A 23582-nucleotide genomic window follows, 5' to 3' on the forward strand; every position below is an offset into this window, starting at 1 on the left:
TTGTGCGCGTGTATATATCTATAGTTTATATTTATATGTATATATATCCCCTTCTTTGTGCTTGTACCTGATGTGAAACAAGCTGCACAGATTGAACCAACAGAATTAGACGCACAAAATCTTACCCATAACGGACAGTTTCCGGACGGGTCGCACTGAAAAGAATAATAGACTCAAACCTATTTTCCATTTCCTTCATCAATCTTACACACACACACACACACACACACACACACACGCACACACGCACACACACACAACACACACACACACACACACACACACACACATATATATATATATATATATATATATATATAAATGCCAAATTGTATTTAATTTGCTTTGCGGGAGCAACTGTTGTATCGAAAGCGTATATTGTTGTTAAATGCTCGAAATACGAGACTAGAAAAACAGCCAACAACTTTATGTTGTTTGTCTTGCTTTCCATTTGTGTCTTTCGTTGTTCGAAAAAATAGTTCATATTCCATGCACTGGTACTTCGTATTTTTGTTGTTGTACACGTTTCATGATGTCCTGTGTCCAAATATGCATATATATATATATATATATAACTTGGAAAAGAATGCGTGGCATTCGATCATATAATAATATAAATAATATATAAATATGTGCATATAAACATACATATATGTACATACCTACATACATATGTATATATACATGCATATATGGGTACAGGACATTAAAAAAAAACATTGAACACAATGAGAAACGAAAACAACAAAAACATAGAAACGAACTTTTTGTCAAATAACGAAAAAAACCAGCTACTACTACTACTACTACTACTACTAACTACTACTACTAATAATAATAATAATAATAATAATAATAATAATAATAATAATAATAAATGCCTTGATGCAATATCAGACAGTGGCCCCCATGGTTTCTGATCTTTACCGATTGGAAGTATTATCATGTACATGTTCTGTCTTGGTGTAAAATATGGCCAACAGCAAATATTCTGCTCAATACCAAAGATTTGATTGTCAGATGTTTGACCTTAACCAGTTGTGCATGTCCCTCGGTTGACAATACGCGCATCTCTGATCACGAGCGGGAGTAGTGAGGGAGCATTCTAGCTATGTGCTGAGAGGAATTCTTTGGGGTTTGGATAACTCACCTCTGAAAACATGGGTTTTTCGTTCATCATCCTCACACAAACATCATTCAGAAACCTTTTGAGCGGGATGGACTACTCGACATGAAGAAAATTCTAACCCCTTGATAATAATAATGGTTTCAAATTTTGGCACGAGGCCTGCAAGTTTGGGGAGAAGGAGATAGTTGCTTACATCGTCCTCACACAGGTCAACTGATATTTATTTTATCGATCGCGAAAGTATGAAAGTCAATGTGGACCTCGGCAGAATTTGAACTCAGATTATAAGGTCGGACAAAATACAGCCAAAGCATTTTATCCGGCGTACCAGCAATTCTGCCAGTTTGCCGCCTTAACAACAACAACAATAACAACAACAACAATAATAATAAAGATGTTTGTAAATCATTTTATTGTCGTGCTAAGTAAAAATTAACATGGTATTTTATATTTTGTAACTTTTCAGCCGCCGTAATCGAACACAGTAAATACCATGATGGACTGATTGACCTCAAGGAATACATCTGCCACAGAATCAACATGAGGGTAACATTTGAGATGTATAATGTCAGCTCAATGAACCCAGTATTTTTGGACGGCTTAGGTAGCTATTTTTTTAATGTGTATATAACTTTCTTCTCACACCGTCTCCGATGAAGGGATATTATTAATAAACATCCTAGAAACAGCTGTAAGACCTTCTATCTACAAATACTCTATACAGCCTTGGTTTTTTATCTTATTACGCAAAAAAATTTTTTTTTTAACTTGTTTCAGTCATTTGACTGCGGCCATGCTGGAGCACCGCCTTTAGTCGAGCATATCGACCCCGGGACTTATTCTTTGTAAGCCCAGTACTTATTCTATCGGTGTCTTTTGCCGAACCGCTAAGTAACGGGGACGTAAACACACCAGCATCGGTTGTCAAGCAATGCTAGGGGGACAAACACAGACACACAAACACACACACATATATATATATACATATATACGACGGGCTTCTTTGAGTTTCCGTCTACCAAATCCACTCACAAGGCATTGGTCGGCACGGGGCTATAGCAGAAAACACTTGCTCAAGATGCCACGCAGTGGGACTGAACCCGGAACCATGTGGTTAGTTAGCAAGCTACTTACCACACAGCCACTCCTGCGCCTATGTATGTAATAATTACTGGTATCTTTGTATATCAATATAGTTTATATTTTATGTGTAAAGCATAATATGTTATACATGTATATATATTCTTGTAATTGTCAGTTTAGTAAATAAATAAATAAATAAGTTAACATAATATAACGTCTAAAAGTTGATGAACCACCTATTGATCCCCTCCATTTTCTTATTGCTCTATAAATTAATGGTAAAATATCTCTTTACCTTCATCCATTTAGTACACTCGGTATTGTAATTGCAATGCAATAAAACACTGGTGTATTAATAATTGGGTATTCTACCAGCAGTATATCGGATAGATATTATCCCTTAGTTGGTTGGATTCACAACCTCTTTCTTGGAATATATATATATATATATATATATATTATTCTGTGAGAGTGTGTGTGAGGGTGTGTATGTGTGTGAGTGTGTATATATATATATAAATACCATATTTCATATCTATTACTATTTCTTTATTAGTACACGATGTCGTGAGTGAAGACATTGATCTCATAATTTGGTTGGTGTCATGTGACATGCTTGACTTCCTGCCGAATAAAGTGTCCAGTGAAGCGGTGATGTTATTCCTGACTGAAGAGAAATGTTCAGTTAAAGACCCAGTCGACAGAAAGGGAAGCAGCCAAAAATTCAAAGGCTTAGCCGATGCCATGCACTACCTAAAGTGGCCAGACGTGAAGATATTCTATGATGAATCTATAAGTAAGACTCAGTAGTTCTTGTTACTTCTAATGTCTTTTATACGTATCTTTTTCAGTTATTCTGTCTGTCTGTTTGTCTGTTATTCTATCTGTTTCCTTATCTATCTATCTATCTATCTATCTATCTATCTATCTATCTATCTATCTATCTATCTATCTATCTATCTATCTATCTATCTATCTATCTCTCTATCTATCTATCTATCTATCTATCTATCTATCTATCTTTCTATTAATCTATCTATCTATCTATCTATCTATCTATCTATCTATCTATCTATCTATCTATCTATCTATCTATCTATCTATCTATCTATCTATCTATCTATCTATCTACTCTTCTATGCGATGTAGTTGCTTGTGGGCCTCAATAACTCTGGGATCTTTGCCCTCCTAATAGGGTTTTCCATATTGGACAGATCAAAGGATAGGGGCCAGACTAATAAGGACCATTTCTCATCAGAAATAAAAATGGAATCGTGTGGGACCAACATCATTACTTTGTACAAAAACAAAATTCAGAAGTATCGATGACAATATAAACCCAACCTTCCGTCTTTACGTTCTGAGTTCAAATTCTGCCGAGGTTGACTTTGCCTTTCATCTTTTCGGGGTCGATAAAATAAGAACCAGTTGAACACTGGGGTTGATGTAATCGACTTACCCCTCTCCCGAAGTTGTTGGCCTTGTGTCAAAATTTGAAATCAATATAAAACCAACAAGACCTGGGTAAGTCCTTCCTTCGTGGTAAGTCAACCCAGGATCAAGAACAGGAGAAAAACTTATCAACGACCTACGCTACATAGAGGACGAAATGCTTAAGTAACTATGTGGTAGATGGTGTTTTTTTTTCCTGTGGGTCTCTGGAAATTTTGTCAGCGATTGCTAGTGTCCCCCCTCCCACTCAAGCCAGCGGCTGAAACTCGTTATTCTTAAATGTAGTAATTGACGTTTTTATTTTTACTTTTGGTGTTGGTCAGATGGAACGGAGATTTTGATGTTAACGAACGAACTTTCATCCAGATACGTTAAATCGGCACTATTCCGAATAAATTCCAGTTCTTCTTTTACGGAAAAAATTCGAAGAACATTTATTTCTATTAACCAAAAAGCCTTTTCTGAAAATCGATACCTCATGATTCTAAAAAAACAAACGCTCGAAGTCGTCATTAAAGAGGTAAGAACGAAAGCAAAGAAATAGTTTTTTGCTGTTTTTGCCTTTAAGTTTTTTTTATTCCTTTATTCTGTTACTTGTTTTAGTCATTAGACTGCGGCCATGCAGAAGCAACACCGTGAAAAATTTTAGTCGAACCATTCGGCCCCATTACTTATATTTTAAAGCTTGGTACTTATCCTATGGGCCTCTTTTGCCAAACCGCTAAGTAACAGGGATGTAAACACACCAACACCAGGCGGCGAGGTAACATAATTAATATGATTAACATATTTAACATACTAAACGTTTTACTGACCTCAAAGTACTGGATTGAGTCGTGAATCAATTCCTTTCTGGTGTTTCTTCTGCTTAACCAAGTTTAAATGAAAGAATTATTGACTTCAAAATGATTTTGAACCTCAAGAATATTTTCAACAGCCCCAGACTTTTCTAGCTCAAAATACAAAGAAAATATTCTCAACTTTGGTAAGAAATTAAATCACTGTTCATTGCTTTCCTTTCTTCATGTTTAGCAGAGAAATGATTCAGTGCGATGCCACAATTATTGACTAAGCAACGAAATATATTTGCAATTATTCAAAGGAGAAATAGACGACTTCTTTTGACTAACATCGAACCTGACATAAAATTTTTAGCTAGATCTCATCAGCCACTGGGAGGTCATTAACTTGCAATGTATAATGTAAATTCACAACTTTTGCCTTTATTAATTATTTCATCATTTCACTGTTAAAAGTTTATACAATCCATTCTTTGAGTACAGTTTATAAATAATCATCCATATTAAGTTAGTTTAGTCGTGATACCTCACTGGTCACTTAGGTTGGTGCTAGGCATCACTACTTAAAAGGGAGTGCTAGAGCGATGTTTAAACAAAGACGAGGAACCCTCTGACTCTAGCTGTTGGATGGTCGTTAACCCTACTTGAGTTCATCCGCCTAGATGCACGGGGAATTAGCTTATTTTAACAGTAAAGTGGCCAAATATGACAATGAAGTGGCTTACTTAATCCACATAGAGTGGATTAATTAGACGCGCATTATGATTTGAATTCCTTATGGGTAGGATAACGAAGCATCCGCCTTTCTACAGGGTTTGTTTTTCATTTTGCTGAGTACGCAACGAAAACCACTCTCCTTATCAAGCAGGCTTCGTAGGCCTGCCGGTTTAGTTGCTAACGGCTTGATTATGCGACAGGTTGTGCTGGGTTACATGTTACTAGTTACACTAAGAGTGACTGACCAAATATTGATGGATTCAGTGTTATAGTAGAAGACAATAGCCCCCAAGATGCTGTGTAGTGGAACGGAGCCCGAAACCACATGGTTTTGAAACTGCCTTCTTAACCAAACAACCAAACCTGCTCCTTCAATGCATATATATTACTCTCTCACGCAAACATGCTTAAAAACATATTTCTCTCACATACACAAATATCCGAAAACATGTACGTAATCTTCAGACTAAAATATCCGTCAGATGATCACTAATGCATATTTTTTAATCCGATAGGCGGCGTCACTTTGGATGTTGGTAAGTAGGAATTACTGGATTCTGATAAGTGATGATATGGATGTAGAGTCTCTCGTTCAGTATGGACTGAATCCGAGAAACGCCAATTTGGTTATTTTCAAAGACGCCTGCGACATTTGCCGGGAGGACTTGAAACCAATTGAAGAAGCAACCAATGAAATACAGTTGACGGTATGTTGTTATTACAGCGATAATAATACTTATAGGTAATGAGACGTTTTGGCGCAGCTGCTTTGGTACCGCCCATTTGGCGTCGTTGAGTCGACGTCGAATTATTTGACAACAGACCTTTTAATATTTATCTTTCTCTTTGCATCTCGCTCTCTCTCTCTCTCTCTTTCTCTCTCTTTATCTATGTGAACCTTAGATTTTTTGTTGATGGTAAGGAGATAGATAAATTAGAAATGAATTACAACCCTATTACCCCCACTGTGTTCCATGCCACTCTAAAAATTGAAGTTTGTTCTTCCCTTAGCTATTCTTGCCGCAATAGTGACAACATGAAATTATTTCATCCTCTTGTTCTGTTAAAATATTTAAGAAAAAATTATATCAATATATATTGTCTGTTGAAAATCCATATTTCTTGCAGCTGAAGAGAGCGTTGTATTTAAATTGATGTAATGATTACATTCTTCAATTAAATGGAGCCGCTTGAAACAGTCATACTGCATTACTTCTTAACATCCTGTTACTTATTTTGCTATTCTCAGATAAACATTTTGAACATTTTGTGTAAACGTTACCCGCAATAAAATAGCCATCTTCTTTTCTTTCATCACCGATAGGAACAGTTACCAGAGGACACAATAAAGAAGCATGTCTTGACCATTGTTTGTTTAATGGTGAAATTGTCCGAGCAACCTGAGTCTTTTAAATCTATATCAAACTGTTCTAATTTCACCAAATTTCTGGTAAGTAAAACGTAATAAAACTTCATCAACTTTTGTCTGTGATGTATAATTTTTACCTCTTTGTCTACCTTTACATGTGCCGTTTCTGTTCTTAGGGCCTCATATTAACCAATAATCCAAATCTTTCCTCTCCTGAAAATCGATCCTCTATAATTCCCTACTTGTTCGTATTTTTTCTGCAGCCGTCAATTTGTAACTGTTACAAGGAATATTAATCGTTATCGATCTTGCCGGTCTCAAAGTGTCTGCGAAGGCCGTAGGCGCAGACTCCCTCTCCTTAATCATAATAATAAGACATATAGGAAATATACTTAACATAGATCTGGAAAGGAAACGAGAAAAAGAAATAGAAAAAAATTTACTAAATAGTACTAAACTCATGAGAAATATCTAAGAGACGTAATCGACTTCAACCCCAGAAACTGCTTGGTTTCTGCCAAAATCTAGAAAGAGTTATTATTATAATTCTTTACAATCGACCAACATATGAGATTTGCCCAATCCTGATAGTGTGTGCGAAAAAAAAATCACTCCCAGAACTTCTCTGATACTTTATTTACTGCACCCCCCGAAGCGACGAAAAAGTAATCTTGATCATAGCGGGATTTGAACGCAGAATGCAGAAGGCTGGAGTCAAAGCCACTGATCTAATGTTTCTGCTAATTAGCTGCCGAACGACGGAGCTGAAATTCAATTAGATGCTTTAATTTAACAAAACTGTAAAATTAAATTTTACTCACTCCTCAGGCCAATATAACTGGGTTTGCAGTTCCTAAGAACTATTCAACACTTAACCACAGCTGTTACACAGCTTACGAAATGAAAACCGTCACAGAAGGACCCCTTCTCACTTCCACAGTGGCACGGTGGAGACCTGATTCCAGACTATTCGTGATGAGGGAATTTTATCCGAATGCCAAATACCGACTCGGAAACATTACATTGAACGTATCTACACTGACGGTAAGATTCTATCCTTTATTTACTTGCTTTAGTCATTTGACTGCGGCCATGCTGGGGCATCACCTTCAAGGGTTTTAGTCGATATAAAGTATTTTGTCTGGCCCTCATCTTATAGATCTATATTTATCGGATGGCTAATTTAATTTGTCGAGAATTACTTCACTGTAGTGACGTAAATACTTTTAAGATATTTATGCTGGCATCCACAATCGCACACGGACACACACGCACATACACACACACACACACACACACACACACACACACACGACTTCTCAGTCAGTTCCTGTCTACCAAGTTTGACTCATAAAACAGTGGTCAACCTGCTCTTATTGTAGAAGATATTTGGCCCAACTAACAGCACATTGGGCGTGAACCCGGAATCACGGAACCACTTAGCTGTGAAGTGAAATGTCTGTCACACATACATACTTATTAGGCATTTGTCAACCGTTTGTGCCAGCTTGATGCTTTCACTCTCCCACTCTCCCACTCTCTCACTTGACAACCGATGCTGGCGTGCTTACATCCCCGTAACTTAGCGATCCTGAAAAGGACAAAGACAGAATAAGAACCAGGCCGCAGTCTAATGACCGAAACCAGTAAAAAATAAAAGATATTTTAAACATAGGCTCACTTCCTCCTTTTCACTGACTTTCCATTACCTGTTGAGAAAGTTTTCTTTGGTTACCTGTCGTAATCATTGCACTGTTTATTTATCCGAGACAACCGGTTGATGCAATATGACACCTTCAAAATAATCGAATCGCATCCACCTATTGATGGAGCTGGAAACTTGTTTGAATGATGTTGTAAGACATGGAAAGGGTTTCGATATTTATTTCCAGGAAACTGATATTCTGGGAAACCAATTTGCGTTTTCATTTGTCAGTCTGTAAATATTGGACTTGGACGCTCTGTTTTCTTGAATTTCGTGAATGGATGCACCTTTGTACGCATATTTTGAAGTAAGGATCTTCTGTTGTGATATATACACACACACACACACCACACACACACACACATATATATATATATATATATATATATATATATATATAATATATATATATATATTATGTATTGGCTTAAGTTTTTCATTGTTTGATTTGCCTAATAGTGGTTTTGTCTCTAATTTAATATAATATAATATTTACTATAAGATTGGATTCAATCCTAAATCTGATTTTTCTCTGTAAGTTTGGATTTATTCCCTAATATTTTATTATATATATATATATATATACATAAATATATATATATACATACATAAATATATATATATACATAAATATATATGAATATAAATATATATACACATAAATATATATACACACATATAGTATACATATATGTATACATAAATTTATATACATAAATATATATAAGAATTATTTGCGTAATAAGATTTAAAAAACCAAGGCTGTGTAGATATTAGAACATTTATAGATAGAAGGTCTTACAGCTGTTTCCAGGATATTTATTAATAATATCCCTTCATCGGAGACGGTGTAAAAGGATAGTTAAGCCATAGTGAAAAAAACAACAACTTATGAATACGAACTCTCTATGTTTGATCTTGCTGTCGTTTCAGCTACTGCCGTACGCAGTGAAGAAAGAAAGCCACGGTAAGATCTATTTTGAAGGGTTCTGTGTGAAGATTCTAAAGGAGCTGAGTCAACAAATGAACTTTAGGTAATAAAACTCCCTTACTGTCCCTTTGTCTGACAATTTGTCAGTCTCTCTGACTCTCTTCTCTTGTTTTTAACGGTTTTCTTTTTATATTTTACTAGCAGTATCGCCCGGCGTTGCTCGGGTTTGTAAGGGAAATAACTATATAAGCATTTTTAGAGAGTTACTTCCCTTATAGATGCCAATTCGGGCTTTCTTAGCCATTTCTGTTTTGGTGTCTTCAAGCCATGAAGTCGTTGTTCTAAAAGAACGCTGGTCTCCTTGACAACGCTTTACGACGTTGATTTCCTTACACTCCCTTCCCCACAGCTTCACGAGGGAGGGAAGAAGGGGGAGAAGCAAACACAGGTGCAGGTGTTTGAGCGTGGACGCCAACTCCGCCGCCATCGACACACGAAATATTATGCATTAAAATGGAATAAAGAATTATGTGAAATTAATTTTTAAAATCGTAGACTCATCGTAGACGCGCGCTAATAGCCAGACGGGCTCGATATTAATCACGACTATAAGATACCCGAATTTGGTTAAACTGCACCGCAAAATGTGGGAGTAGTTAGGAATCTAAATCGAAGGGGACAGACACTCACACAACTACAGTTTTATATATATAGATATTTTTAAACTAATGTAGAAGCATAACAAAATTAAAAACAAAAAAGTCAAAAGGACGTACTCGTGGACTGTATTAGGTTGGCGCTCAGTTGAAGATGGAAAAAAAGAGGTGTGTGACGTTTCGGGAATAGTTCTTCGTCAGAAAGACGAAAGAGGAAATGTGTGGAGAGAAAGAAAAGAATAGTGCTAGGAAAGCACGTGTTCTTTTCTACTCTAGGCACAAGGCCCGAAATTTTGTGGAAGGGGCCAGTCGATTAGATCAACCTCAGTATGCAACTGGTGCTTAATTTATCGATCCCCGAAAGAATGAAAGGCTAAGTCGACCTCGGCGGAATTTGAACTCAGAACGTATCGGCAGACGAAATACCGCTAAGCATTTCGCCCGACGTGCTAACGTTTCTGCCAGCTCGCCGCCTTAATAAACATACTTCTTACCACACAACTATGCCTGTCCATAATTTTATCATAAACACATGGCGTTTCTCACAAAGTAGGGAAATACATGCATCTATATATGGTAAGAAAACCCTACACGAATAATGGTATTTGGTTTAAACAAGATCATTGTTAGGACGAAATTTCAAAAAAACATTTTGTAGTGTCTGAAGGATACAACACTGTCAAATCTTTTAAGGACACTTTATAATATATTTAATTTCCTTTAAAATTTAACTCGACGAAAGAGAGAGAAAGATTAAAAAAATATGTAGTAATTTGCCTGTAGAAAATCACTTAAAGATTCTTCCAAATCTCTCTATATATAAAGCTGAAGTTGTCTGTGTATGGCAGGTTTGGTAGCCTTCAACTAACACTATCTCCTCCGAGACCCTGCGGCGCAAGTTGTCCAAAATTGATAGTATGATAGAAGAAGGCTTGCTCTTCTTTCCGTAGAAGATAAAATTAAAATCGGACCATGTTAACACTAAAAATTATTTACATCAAAAAGGTATTTTTTTTCTATGAAAACCCTATTTTTTACGAGTTTTTGACTGCTGTGTCGCCATTTTTCGGTGTATTTCAACCAGTAAAATGTTCACTTAACGAGAATAACAAGCTACATAATGCAAAATTTTTACTTTTAAAAAATTCCAATTCTAAAGGGTCAAAACAAACCCGAGCAACTCCGGGCGATACTGCTAGTATATAGAAAAAGCTAATATGGATAGACTCTGTAGATCGGGGTGCATGCTAGCACTCACTTGACTGTGATGCTTTATGCGGATGGTGTCCCAAGGTAATTTTCGTAAGTCATTATATAATTCAAATATTCATATTCTGTTACGTCACGCATATTTTGTAGTTATAACTGGGTGGTGCCGGAAGACCGAGAATTTGGTATGATGGTGAATGGTTCCTTTACAGGACTTGTAGGTTTGCTTGAGAGACGAGTATGTACCTTTTCAATATTTTTTCTTCCTCTACTCTGCTCTCTTTCTGTCTTTCCTTTCCTTTCTTTCTTTCTTTCTTTCTTTCTTTCTTTTTCTTTCTTTTCTTCCTTTTTTCTTTTCTTCATTTTATCCTTTTTTCTTTTTTCCTAATTTTGTTTGTTTGTTTGTTTGTTTTTCTTTTTTTCTTCCTTTTTTCTTTTCTTCATTTTATCCCTTTTTCTTTTTTCCTAATTTTGTTTCTTTCTTTCCTTCATTTTTCTTTATTTTCTTTCTTTTTTATTCATATATTTCCTTCTTTGCTTGTTTCTTTCTTTCCTTCCTTCTTTCGCTTACTTTATCGGTTTTCTTTCTTTATTTTCTTTCTCTTTCTTTCCATCTTTCTTTCTTCATTTCTCCCTTCAATCTTTTTTTTCCTCTTAATTTTTTTTCTTCATCTCCTTTGCTAATTTACATTTGACATTCAGAAGATACCCGGTCATCAGATATCCAATTTTATATTTATGCATTTACGTTTCTTATATACAAAAATAGACAATTTTGAATGGTCGTTTTAGACGTAATATTTTCAAAATAAGCATTCAGTATTCTACAAAATAAGCATTCAGTTCCCCCTTTAAATGCGCTCAAATGTATCTGGGCTGGGTTCATCTGAATAGGAATTGATTTATTGGTTTTGACATTTGTTCCACCCCTTCCTATATCTATAAATAGAAAAATTCTTTGTCTCCAGCCAACCAAAAATAAAATCGCCCTCCCCACTGACAGATCTAGATAACAAAGTGAAAAAATCTACAGTTAGAGAGTAAATTTACTACTATCATGTTCTTAAGAATGAAATCAACCTCTATGTATGTACATCTACCCTCTTTATAATGTTGGCAAACGAAATAGAGATAAGAATGTGCATTGTCCGTTTGACTGGAAAATTTCTATAAGTGGCTGAAGATTGTTCGACATTTTAAAACTGATGTAATGCTTACAGTATTTAATAAAATGAAGTAGCATGAAACGATTGTACCACATTACCTCGGATATACTTGTTGCTTATTTTGATATATATATATATATATATATATATATATATATATATATATATATATAATATATATATATATATATATATATACAGGATTAAGTTTAAATTTAAAATTAAATCCTGTATATATACGTAGATCTATATGTATCGAAAATTTGTAGGGATCATTAAAAAGCTGCCTAACCGTACTTAAACTTCCTTTTGACTCTTTTACTCTTTACTGTATATACATACATACTATATAATATATATATATATATTATATATATATATATATATATATATATATATAGGTATATATATAGGTATATATATATATATATATATATATATATGTATATATATATGTATATATGTTTCATGTTCTTGTCCATGTCTGTATTTAATTTTACGTTTACCTATATAATCGGCGCTACGTATCCACAATGTCTTATACGATATTATATTTTTTCTCAAGCTTGATACGACTCTTAATCTGTCATCTTTTTCTCTCTCTCTCCTCCTCCCTTATCCACTTCCGTTCTTTCCCTCTCCATCCGTCCCCCCCCTTTCTACGTTTCTCTATCTCTCACCTCCAGCCCCTCGATCTGTCTCTTTCTTCTCCTCCTCGCCACCTTCTCTCCCTTTTCATCTGTCCCTTTCTCCTGTCTTTTGTTCTCACGTGACAGCTAGCCGCTGTTGAGCGCTCTTTTCGTTTTCAGCAGCCTCAGAAGCAACACGTATGTGTTCGTCTCCCCGTGGCCTTAGGCACAACTTCACAAGCCAGCCCTACTCAATCGTCCTGTCGAAAGACCTTGTCCTACGTCCTGGTTTTGTTTTGTTGTTTATTTTTTATTTTTACCGTTATTGTTTTTACGTTTTTGTATTCTTATTGGGTGTCACGATTCTGTATTTTTGTTTGTTACTTCGATATCGTTTTCCGTCCTTTCGTTGTTACATTCGAAGCTTTCTTCCATGGGATCTAAGCGCTTTGCTTGATTTCCCTTGGCGGGCGGCCATATCGGAGCAATCTCAGATTAATCAGCCGAATTGCTAAGATGATCTGGTTCTTGACTGATGACTGAGGGCTTCGAATGTCCCTTCCTGTGGTTCTTGTGTCGTCCTGTGGTGTTTCATGTTCTTGTCCTGTCTGTATTAATTTTACTGTTTACCTATATATATATATATATATAACGCCATTTTATGTAGTAAAACTTTCTTCTAACGCACGTTTCTCTCTTCTTTTTTCCCATGCATGCTTCTGCATATATCTATTCCATCATGCCTCACTCTACATCCGGTTCCTGTCAACCATTCCGCACACGAAGGAAACTGACATGGTCATTGGTCCGCTCACCTTAACACAAGAACGCTCTCAAGTGGTCGACTACACCTACCCTTATGCCGAAGAGGGTCGGGGAATGCTTATCAGACGACCAGGAAATTCCTCCACTTCTGACTTATTCAAGGTGTTTTACGTTTTTGACCATGCCTCCTGGCTCTGTTGCTTGTCGGTCATATTCTTCGTATCCATATTACTAACAGTCATCGATGGTCTACACAAAATGTCAGACTCTCAGAATTCTATCAAAGGGTTGCCAGACAGTGGAACCGTGAAGACCGTTTGTCTATTTTCGAAGCTGAACTGGAGCGAAATTCTTTGGGCCATTTTCACCATATATGTCTCTCAGAGTAAGTCTGAGGTTTATATATTTTTCAGTAATATGTTGTGATATCAATGTTTAGTTGAAATATATGTACATATGTATGTATTTATGTATGCATGCATACATACATGTATGTATACATTCATACATACATACATGTATGTATACATTCATACAAACATATTACATGTATGTATACATTCATACATACATACATACATGCATACATACATACATACATGCATACATACATACATACATGCATACATACATACATAAATACATGCATGCATACATACATGTATGTATGCATGCATGCATGTATGCATGTATGTATGTATGCATGTATGTATGTATGCATGCATGTATGTATGTATGTATGTATGTATGTACGTATATATGTATGTATGTACGTACGTATGCATGTATGTATGTATGTATGTGTGCATGTATGTATGTATGTATGTATGTATGTATGTATGTATGTATGTATGTATGTATGTATGTATGTAAGCGCAATCGTGCGGAGCTCCATCGATCGCTACAGCGATGGTGATGAAGTTGTTTCGAAGGGAGAGTCTCAAGAGATGAGACCTGCATCCATCACTTTGAGCTAGAATCCAAAAAGCAGCGTATGAAGTTGAAACACCCATAATAGCCAACGAAAAATAATTCAAGATTCAACTTCTTGCAGAAAAAAGTGATGCTAACCGTGGTGTGGAGGGGGGCGCCAAAATACTGGAATATTACCGGGAAAAGACATCTACTGGGTTCAGCCCCACTGCGTGGAACCTTGGGCAAGTGTCTTCTACTATAGCCTCTGGCCGACCAAAGCCTTGTGAGTGTATTTGGGAGACGGAAACTGAAAGAAGTCCATCGTATATATGTATATGTACATATGTGTGTGTATGTTTGTGTGTCTGTTTACCCCCCCCCTCCCGCAACATCACTTGACAACCAATGCTGGTGTGTTTACGTCCCTGTAACAAAAGCGACCGATAGAATAAGTACTAAGCTTACAAAGAATAAGTCCTGAGGTCGATTTGTTCGACTAAAGGCGGTGCTCCAGCATGGCCACAGTCAAATGACTGAAACAAGTAAAAGAGTATATATATATATATATATATATATAATAAATATTAGGGAATAAATCCAAACTTACAGGGAAAAATCAGATTTAGGATTGAATCCAATTTTATAGTAAAATATTATATTATATAAATTAGTTCATTGTTTAAAATTCGCCAAGAAAAATTTTAAACCACCTGATGAATGACTGCGACTCAAAAATTTAAAGACAGCAGGCAGGAAATGATCGTAGTGGGATATTAATTATATTTTTTAATAATTTTGTTACATATTTAAATAATATAAATTAATCATATGTATTGGCTTAAGTCTTTCATTGTTTGATTTGCCTAATAGTGGTTTTGTCTCTAATTTATATAATATATATATATATATATATATATATATATATATATATATATATATATATATATATAATATATATATATATAATATATGTGTGTGTGTGTGTGTTAAAGCAAGTGTTATTAGTGCACAAAAATTCACGCTCACATACGCTCGTCCGTATTGATGAAACCATTGAAAGTTTGAATTTTGCGTTGCTGGAACACCCTGCATACAGTCCAGATCTGACCCTTTCAAAGTATCACCTCTACGGATCACTCAGACATCGAAAAGCAAAGAGGACGATTTCGAAAACTGACGTAATTGTTCAGCCACCTGCTTTTCTTTTAATAGACTACAGAAACGAGTGTGCGTGTATAATTTTTTTTAGTTACCCTCGCATTGGCAAACATACGTACACGTTTAATTTTGCAGACGGTGCTTGGGAGCCCAAATACATTCGATCGCGAATCATCGTGTTAAGCTGGTGGATCTTTACAATCTTCATCACAACATACTTCACTGCCAACCTTACAGCTTATTTCACAGTGACCATACAGATCTCCAGCATCGATAACCTCAAAGACTTGGCTGATGACAAAGACATACTACCGTTTACATTGGCTGGCTCAGCTATATACACAGAATTTAAGGTAGATTAATTTGTTATTATTCACATATACATATACACACCACGCGCATACATATATAAATATATATGCATAAACATGCATACACACACACACATATATGATATTGTATGCAATAGAAGCAGTATTAGAATAAAATACCCGTCTTTATAGTATACTTAAAGTAAATATTGTGATATTCGTCCTGAGAATATATATATGTGTATATTACAAATAAGGAAATGGAGAAGCACATTAGTTGGTTCATCAGCTTTAGGATATTAGAATGTTGACTTATTTATTCATCAAAACGATAACCATAATAACATACATATATATATATAGTATATTATTCAATACATATAAGATAAGAATATAAGTAGTTATTAAAAAACATGATAAAGTATTAAAATCACTTACAGCTGTTTCAGCCTGTGGATAAGAGTAACTCATTGTGCCTATATAAGTCAAGTGTATTGAGGTGGTATATATATATATATATCGTAAGCAGACGAAGATCGTCCAAGAAATGTGTAGTTAGAATGCTAGATGGATTTCTGCCTCCTTGAGTGATATCAGTAGTATTAACTCACAGCCAATAGCTTGTGAAGATGAGGTTTGTCGCCACCGATATAGAAAAAGCAGTGAATAAACCATCACTGATATTACGAAGAGCTGCGTGGCTGAATAAAAATTCAGACCATGACGTTTCTTACGTTTGCTGTAAATTGAATATGCGAAACAAGTTCGAATACAATAGAAATAGTTTTGCTTAAATTAAAACAAACCTTTTGATTTACGTTTATTTTGTGTTTATTTTGTGTTTTCCAACAAACTTTGTCTTCCAATTTAATTTTTCAGAACAGAACAGACGCCGTTGGCAGAGAAATATTTCGTCAAATGCAAAGAGCCCCAGTCATAAAAAACGCCGCTCATTCCCTTGACTATGTCAGAACTGGGAAGTATGTTTTAATAAGTCTATGGTCCGAAGTGAAGCTGTACGCTGCACGATATTGCCACGAGTTTATTGTTCCGGGACACCCTTTCACCTTGAAAACAATAGGCTTCGGTCTTCAAAAAGGCTCAGCACTAACAGCTGAAGTATCACATTTGTAAGTGGATATTTTATTTTAAAATATATATTCGGTATTGCATTTGAGTCCTTTAGTTAAAATCCTGCTGAGGAATTGATAAAATAAATACTGTTTAACACTAGGCCAACATAATATAGGTCTTAAATTACGTCGACCTCAGTGCGCAATTGGTACCTATTTTACTGTCCACCAAAGGATGAAGGTAAAGTCGACCTTGGTGGAATTTGAACTCAGAAGTGGACGAAATGCTGCTAAGCATTTTGCCCGGTATTCTAATGTTCACTTCCTTTGATCAGAACAATATAGGTATGGGTTTTCTTCGTGTTTTTCCTTTAAAGAATTCAAGTCAGTTATTTGCTTCCACGGAAATACCCGAAGTGAATTGTTTTGATTTTGTCGAGTTATATCGAAAGAATACAAAAAAAAAAGAAAAAGTACTGGGGGTAGATTCATTCGAGTAAAAAGAAAATTCACCAAATCGGTTGCCCAGTTTAGCCGCAGTAAGATAAAAAGACACCGATAGAAACAAATAAACTGAGATATTAGGATAAACAATGCAGAGAGATATTAGCACACATAGAGCGTCTTTCGACTATCCTTAAATCCTTAAATTGTTTTAGCCCGAAGGCCGCGGCCATGCTGGGGCACCACCGCTGACTATATTAAAGAAATTCTAACAAAATGAGACGTGTGTGTACCTGTATGGAGGCACATGACCTAGTGGTTAGAGCAGCGGGCTTGCGGTTGAGGGATCGCGGGTTCGAATCTCAGACCGGACGATGTGTGTGTTTATGAGTGAAACACCTAAGCTCCATGCAGCTCTGGCAGAAGGTAATGGCGAAACTTCTGCTGACTCTTTCGCCACAACTTTCTCTCACTCTTTCCTCCTGCATCTTGCAGCTCACCTGCGACGGACAGACCGGCATCTTGTCCATGTGGGGAACCTATACGCCAAGGAAACCGGGAAACCGGGCCCTTATGAGCCAGGTATGACTCGAGAAGGAACAAACAACCTATGGGTACCTAATGCTTCTGTTTTTTTTCCTTCTTTTCTTTCCAGTTTGAACGTCATGAGGGAAGCTGGCTTGATCGAAAAATGGCGGCAGCAGTCTTGGGCCAGCGAATACGTTTGTTCGTCGTCGGAAACGTCCATCTACAAACCAACCCCTCTCAGTATGAATTCCCTAGGGGGATTATATATCATATTCGGGGCCATTGTTTTACTGTCGAGTGTATGCTTTCTAATGGAAATCTTCTTCTTCAACCGCAACAAAAGGAAACGTATCCCTCTCAACTATACCCAAAGACACTAGTCATGTTCGTGTTGTTGGTATTCGTGCATTGGTTGGACTTGTTGTTGTTTCTACAATGGCCGTCGAATCTGTACTTGTGTCTGTCGTCACTGGTACTACCATTGTTGTTTTTGATGATAATGCTGATGATGTTGTTAACGCGGATGCTACAAATGATGATGATGATGATTGATGATGATGATGATGATGATGTTGTTAACGCAGCTGCTAAAAATGATGATGATGATGATGATGTTGATGTGTCTCTTATTGCTGTCTTGTGTTGTTCCAGATGTCACTAACTACGTTCTTACATTATTTACATTATTTAGATTCGACGGATATTTGTACTCAACAAACAAGATGAGGACAAATATCCGTCGAATGTAAATAACGTAACAATGTAAATAATGTACATAATTCCTCATCTCTTAAATATAGAACTGTATGAACTACGATCCTATTTAATAATTTCTGTAATTGCGATTACTGTTGTTATATATCTATTTCCTTTCTTATAATAGTTTTTGTTATCATCCTTACTGCTGCCGCTGTTTATATATGCTGTGTGTGTGTGTGTGCATACGTATATGTATATATCTATATATATTGTGTAAATTATGAGGGTAAAAAATTAAAATAATTTAATTACCAGTGTATATATATGAGTGTATAAATTTTTATACACAGAGAGGTTGTATATATATATATATGTTCCTTGAGGGTGTTATGATGTCTTTGTTAAGTATATCAAATGTATCGCCGTTAGCACCTCTGGAGATAGCTAAGCCATCATCTCTGTATAAGCCGAAGTATGCGGACAAAACACTTTAGCTTTGCTATCCATTACGTCAATAGAACATTTAGATCTATTCTGCAAACACCACCTATCTCCCATTTGTTAAGAGAACTCACATGAGCCAGGAGGCTACCTGAACACCGTGACGGAAGCCGTGGGGAGTTGGCCACATTTTCGGAAATTTTTACTTCAAAATTGGAAAAATCTAGCTATCAAGCGAAGGAAGAAACTCGCCCGGCCATAATTTTTTAAGAGGGAATATTTCTTGAACTATCACCGGCGTTCTTGTGCGTGTGTGTGTGTGTGTGTGTGTGTGTGTATGTGTGTGTGTGTGTTTTTCATTTAGTTTCAGCTCACGAGCTGTGGCCATATAAAAGTGGCAGAGAGGAACAAACAGAAAAACATGGAAACAAAAACCACTCGCACAATGGACGTGGACTTTATCAACATTTCCTCAGTTATCGACCAAAGATCAGCACAATATCGCTACATAAAATACACAGAGAAACGAGGAAACATCTCTCCCACTTTATACACGAGTAACGCACATCAACCGCCCCCGCCCCGTTTGCTTCAAATGCTGCTTCACACTAATATTCCGTTTCTCTCCCATTGATTTGTACATCACCGTCATAGCAGAGACTGCAACTCAAAGATGGGTCCTTCTGTTCAGAGTTAGAAAATATCTTATTCCTTCCAACTACTGCTAATCGCGCACAAGACTCAATGTCACTGCTGCGGCTGCTGCTGTTATTGTTGTTTTCGTTGTTGTTGTTAAGCAACAAGACGGGTAAGGGTGATTAGGTGATGGTCTAGGGCTTAGGGGCGGGAGACCCCAGACATTGGGAAAAAAAATCAGAAAAACTTCCGCACTTTTTCCCAAAATTTAACGGTCAAAATCCCTAGTGCGTACTATATACGAGGTTAAAAATGAAAACTATTTTCTAAGCAATGTCCGAGTCTCTATTTGCTGTCCGGCAATAATTATTCAGACGCATTTTGTGATGTCGGGCGCGAAAATACCTTAAGCTAAACCTGAAGGCAATGAAGTCATAAAAGAATCATCCATAACTTGCAGTAAGCAACATTTATTAAACGTTATTACTGTTATTTCTTTATTTTCTGCAAACAAACTGCACAAAAAAGCTACACGTTTGCATTATGTTATATATACAATAATAATAAAGGATGTTACCATATACATTTTTACAAACCAAGGACGTTATATAGACCTCCTTGACTCAAGTTAGAGAAGGGGTGCGTATTATACACAAGGTTTAGGTTTTTCGGAGGTACAGCCCCCTAAAAATCCCCTGCGTATTATACTCAAGGGCGGACTATACTCGAGGATTTACGGTAATCGAATTGAAGAGCGCAAGGGAGACTACTCCTGAAAACGAGACGGATAGAGGACAAGTTGAAGTGGGATGAAAAGGGGAAAATGAGACAGTGATGTGATGGCACATAATTTGGTGTGAACCGCTTTAAATTTTGATAGATCTTAGTTGCACTGGGTAAGGCACATGACCATGAAACTACAGATGTCTTGTTCGCTAAAGTTTTCGGCTGCATTTTTTATCTGGTGTAAAGTAGATGATGGCTGGAAGAGGTTGTAAAAATATGGTTGAAGGGAGCGCACTGCAGGATTCAGTGAAGGGAACGTTCGTTATAGGGCTTGGAAATGAAGGAGCACAATGCAAACGTGGAAGGACAGGGTGTGCACCGTAAGACTAGGGGGAAAAAACAGGACGTTGGAGAGATGGAAGAAGCGGGTTTATATTGCAGGGCTAGAAAAAAGGGGTTGTACAGTGTATGGCTAGGAGAAGGCGGCGCATAATATAAAGGTGAGAGAAGGAGGGGCACATTGTAGAGCTGGGAGTGAGGCGAGAAGAATATAGGGCTGGAAAAAAGATGAAGCAGTATATAGGATGATGAGAAGAGGTGCACGGTATAATATGAAAAGAAGGGCGAGAATTTTGTATAGGTTGGAGGGGGTGCAGAATGAAAGGCTAAGAAAGTAAGGAACGAAGATTTGAAGTTGATGAAGGGGGATCACATTGTAAAAGCTATTGGAGGGGGTCTAATAGGGGACTGAATATTTTAGCAGTGCATTGCGATTATTGCTGATACGGGACTAAACAACAGCAATAATAATAATAATAATAATAATAATAATAATAATAATAATAAGAAGAAGAAGAAGAAGAAGAAGAAGAAGAAGAAGAAAGAAGAAGAAGAAGAAAAGAAGAAGAAGAAGAAGAAGAAGAAGAAGAAGAAGGAGGAGAAGAAGAAGAAGAAGAAGAAGAGAAGAAGAAGAAGAAGAAGAAGAAGAAAAAGAAGGAAAAGAAAAAAGAAAAGAAGAAGAAGAAGGAAAAGAAGAAGAAAGACAATAACAACAACAAAAGCATCAGCAATAACAACAACAGAAACAGACTATACTAATTGTTGCTGTCAGTATATAAGACATTACTATGTTGGGGAGAGTAAAAAATCGATAAATCGATCGACTGATTACAGTAAGAGTATTTATCAATCCGGTTGATTTTCCAAAATCAATTACAACAAATTGTAAATATAATCACCACGACACAAGCCACCGGGTTTGTTTATTCTTGTCACTTTAAACAACACTTAACTGTCCCTGACCATTAATGGTGGAAAGAATGTATCCAAATAGTTGCATGTCTCGCTAGAAAGAACAACTTAAGTTTCCTCAAAGCACAAACTACAGTCAAATGACAAAATGCATAATGCATTGTAAGGTACACCATTCCCTAAGAAAAACATCGATGGTATTGTCATGGCTGGAATGATTGTAATTGTAGGTATCGAAGATTGGGACAGGTCACATCAACGCAACAAAATGTTTGTATGGATCATTATATCACGGTTAACTATGGACAAGGGCAATAATTTTTTTTCTATCCACTTTTCCAAGGTAGACAACTCTCTCTCACCTGTCTCAATCGTTCTCACTATTTCTCACTCTTTTTCTCTCTCTTGTCTCTCTCTCCCCACCACACATATATATGTATGTGTGTGTATACGTATATATATATATATATATATATATATATATATATTATATATATATATATATGTATATATATATATGTATATGTATATCTATATATATCTATATATATGTATGTGTATATATGTATATATATATATACACATACATATATATAGATATATATATATACATATACATATATATATACATACGTACATACATATATATATATACATACACACACACACACATATATATGTATATATATATATATATGTATATATATATATATATATATAACTTAGAATAACTTAGAAAGGTTTTGGCTAGTATTGGCCCAGGCCATGTCTAACTTAATAGCACCACCTGGCTATATATATATACATACATACATACATATATATATATATATATATATATATATATATATATATATATATATATATATATATATATATACATACATATATTATATATATATCAGCCGAAATTGCGAAGATGATCCGGTTCTTGACTGAAGATTGAAGGCTTCGAATGTCCCGTCCGTGTTTTTTGTATCGTCTTCTAAATGTTTCACGTTCTTGTCCCAGTTTGTATTTTTTTACATTTGCATATATATATATATATATATATATATATATATATATACATATGAAATACATGTGATGTATATTTTCAATAGATGAAGGTATCAGATGAAATACACAATAAATAAATAAATAAATAAATGAATAAATAAATGACTTTAGCAGAGATGAGTTATCTCCCTTGCACTGGCCGATGCAACAACAGTAATCATAAATCAATGAAACGTGATCCCGTTTCGGCGGCGAGCTGGCAGAGTTGTTCAATGAAGTAATGAATCAAGGGAGGTTACTCTAAAAAGCACCTTTCGGGGTTTGTCTCCTTTGCATTTGTCTTTTCGGTAAATTTCTTAATTAGTTCTGTGCATGGTGTCTCGTACTTCTTTGTTGAGGTTTGACGTCGTTGACACTTATTTCTTCTTTGTCACTTATTTCTTCTTTGTGTGAAGTTTATGTGGTGTGCGTATGTTCACGTTTATGAAGGGGCTATGTTGGTACGGTTGCCATCGTTTATAGTTACCCCCGTTTGTAGGGGATGGGGGTCTTCTTTAAAATATTGCTCATGTATGCAGGGAGAGAAAGTTTCATCCCTAATGTCTAAGATATCTGTTAATTGTATAACATTTAGTTTTACGGTGATGTAGAATTCACATTGGTACCCTGTCCTCTGTAATTTTTGGCTTTAGCAAATATTGTACATGTACACACACACACACACACACACACACAACACACACACACACACACACACACACATATATATATTTATATACATATATTCTGT

At 36.0% G+C, this 23582-nt stretch overlaps 1 protein-coding gene across 1 annotated transcript; it reads left to right on the forward strand.

The window, feature by feature from the left end:
* Positions 1–1588: 1588 nt before the first annotated feature.
* On the forward strand, positions 1589–18727 carry LOC118767737 (glutamate receptor 2-like). The gene is made up of 12 exons (XM_036512808.1): positions 1589–1733; positions 2769–3008; positions 3988–4184; positions 5697–5888; positions 6506–6631; positions 7379–7594; positions 9189–9289; positions 11202–11289; positions 13633–13996; positions 15820–16037; positions 16875–17125; positions 18168–18727. Exons 1-12 carry the CDS (start codon positions 1670–1672, stop codon positions 18418–18420), a joined length of 2310 nt encoding a protein of 769 aa, XP_036368701.1. The 5' UTR covers positions 1589–1669; the 3' UTR covers positions 18421–18727.
* Positions 18728–23582: the final 4855 nt, after the last annotated feature.

This window comes from Octopus sinensis, linkage group LG24 (assembly GCF_006345805.1).
Source record: "Octopus sinensis linkage group LG24, ASM634580v1, whole genome shotgun sequence".
In the NCBI taxonomy this organism is placed as follows: domain Eukaryota; kingdom Metazoa; phylum Mollusca; class Cephalopoda; order Octopoda; family Octopodidae; genus Octopus; species Octopus sinensis.

Coding starts and splice junctions, on each gene's coding strand:
- LOC118767737 (XM_036512808.1), top strand. CDS start 1,670: ATGAGGGTAACATTTGAGATGTATAATGTCAGCTCAATGAACCCAGTA. Junction 1,734..2,768: donor AGTATTTTTGGACGGCTTAG/GTAGCTATTTTT, acceptor TTTCTTTATTAG/TACACGATGTCGTGAGTGAA. Junction 9,290..11,201: donor AGTCAACAAATGAACTTTAG/GTAATAAAACTC, acceptor CATATTTTGTAG/TTATAACTGGGTGGTGCCGG.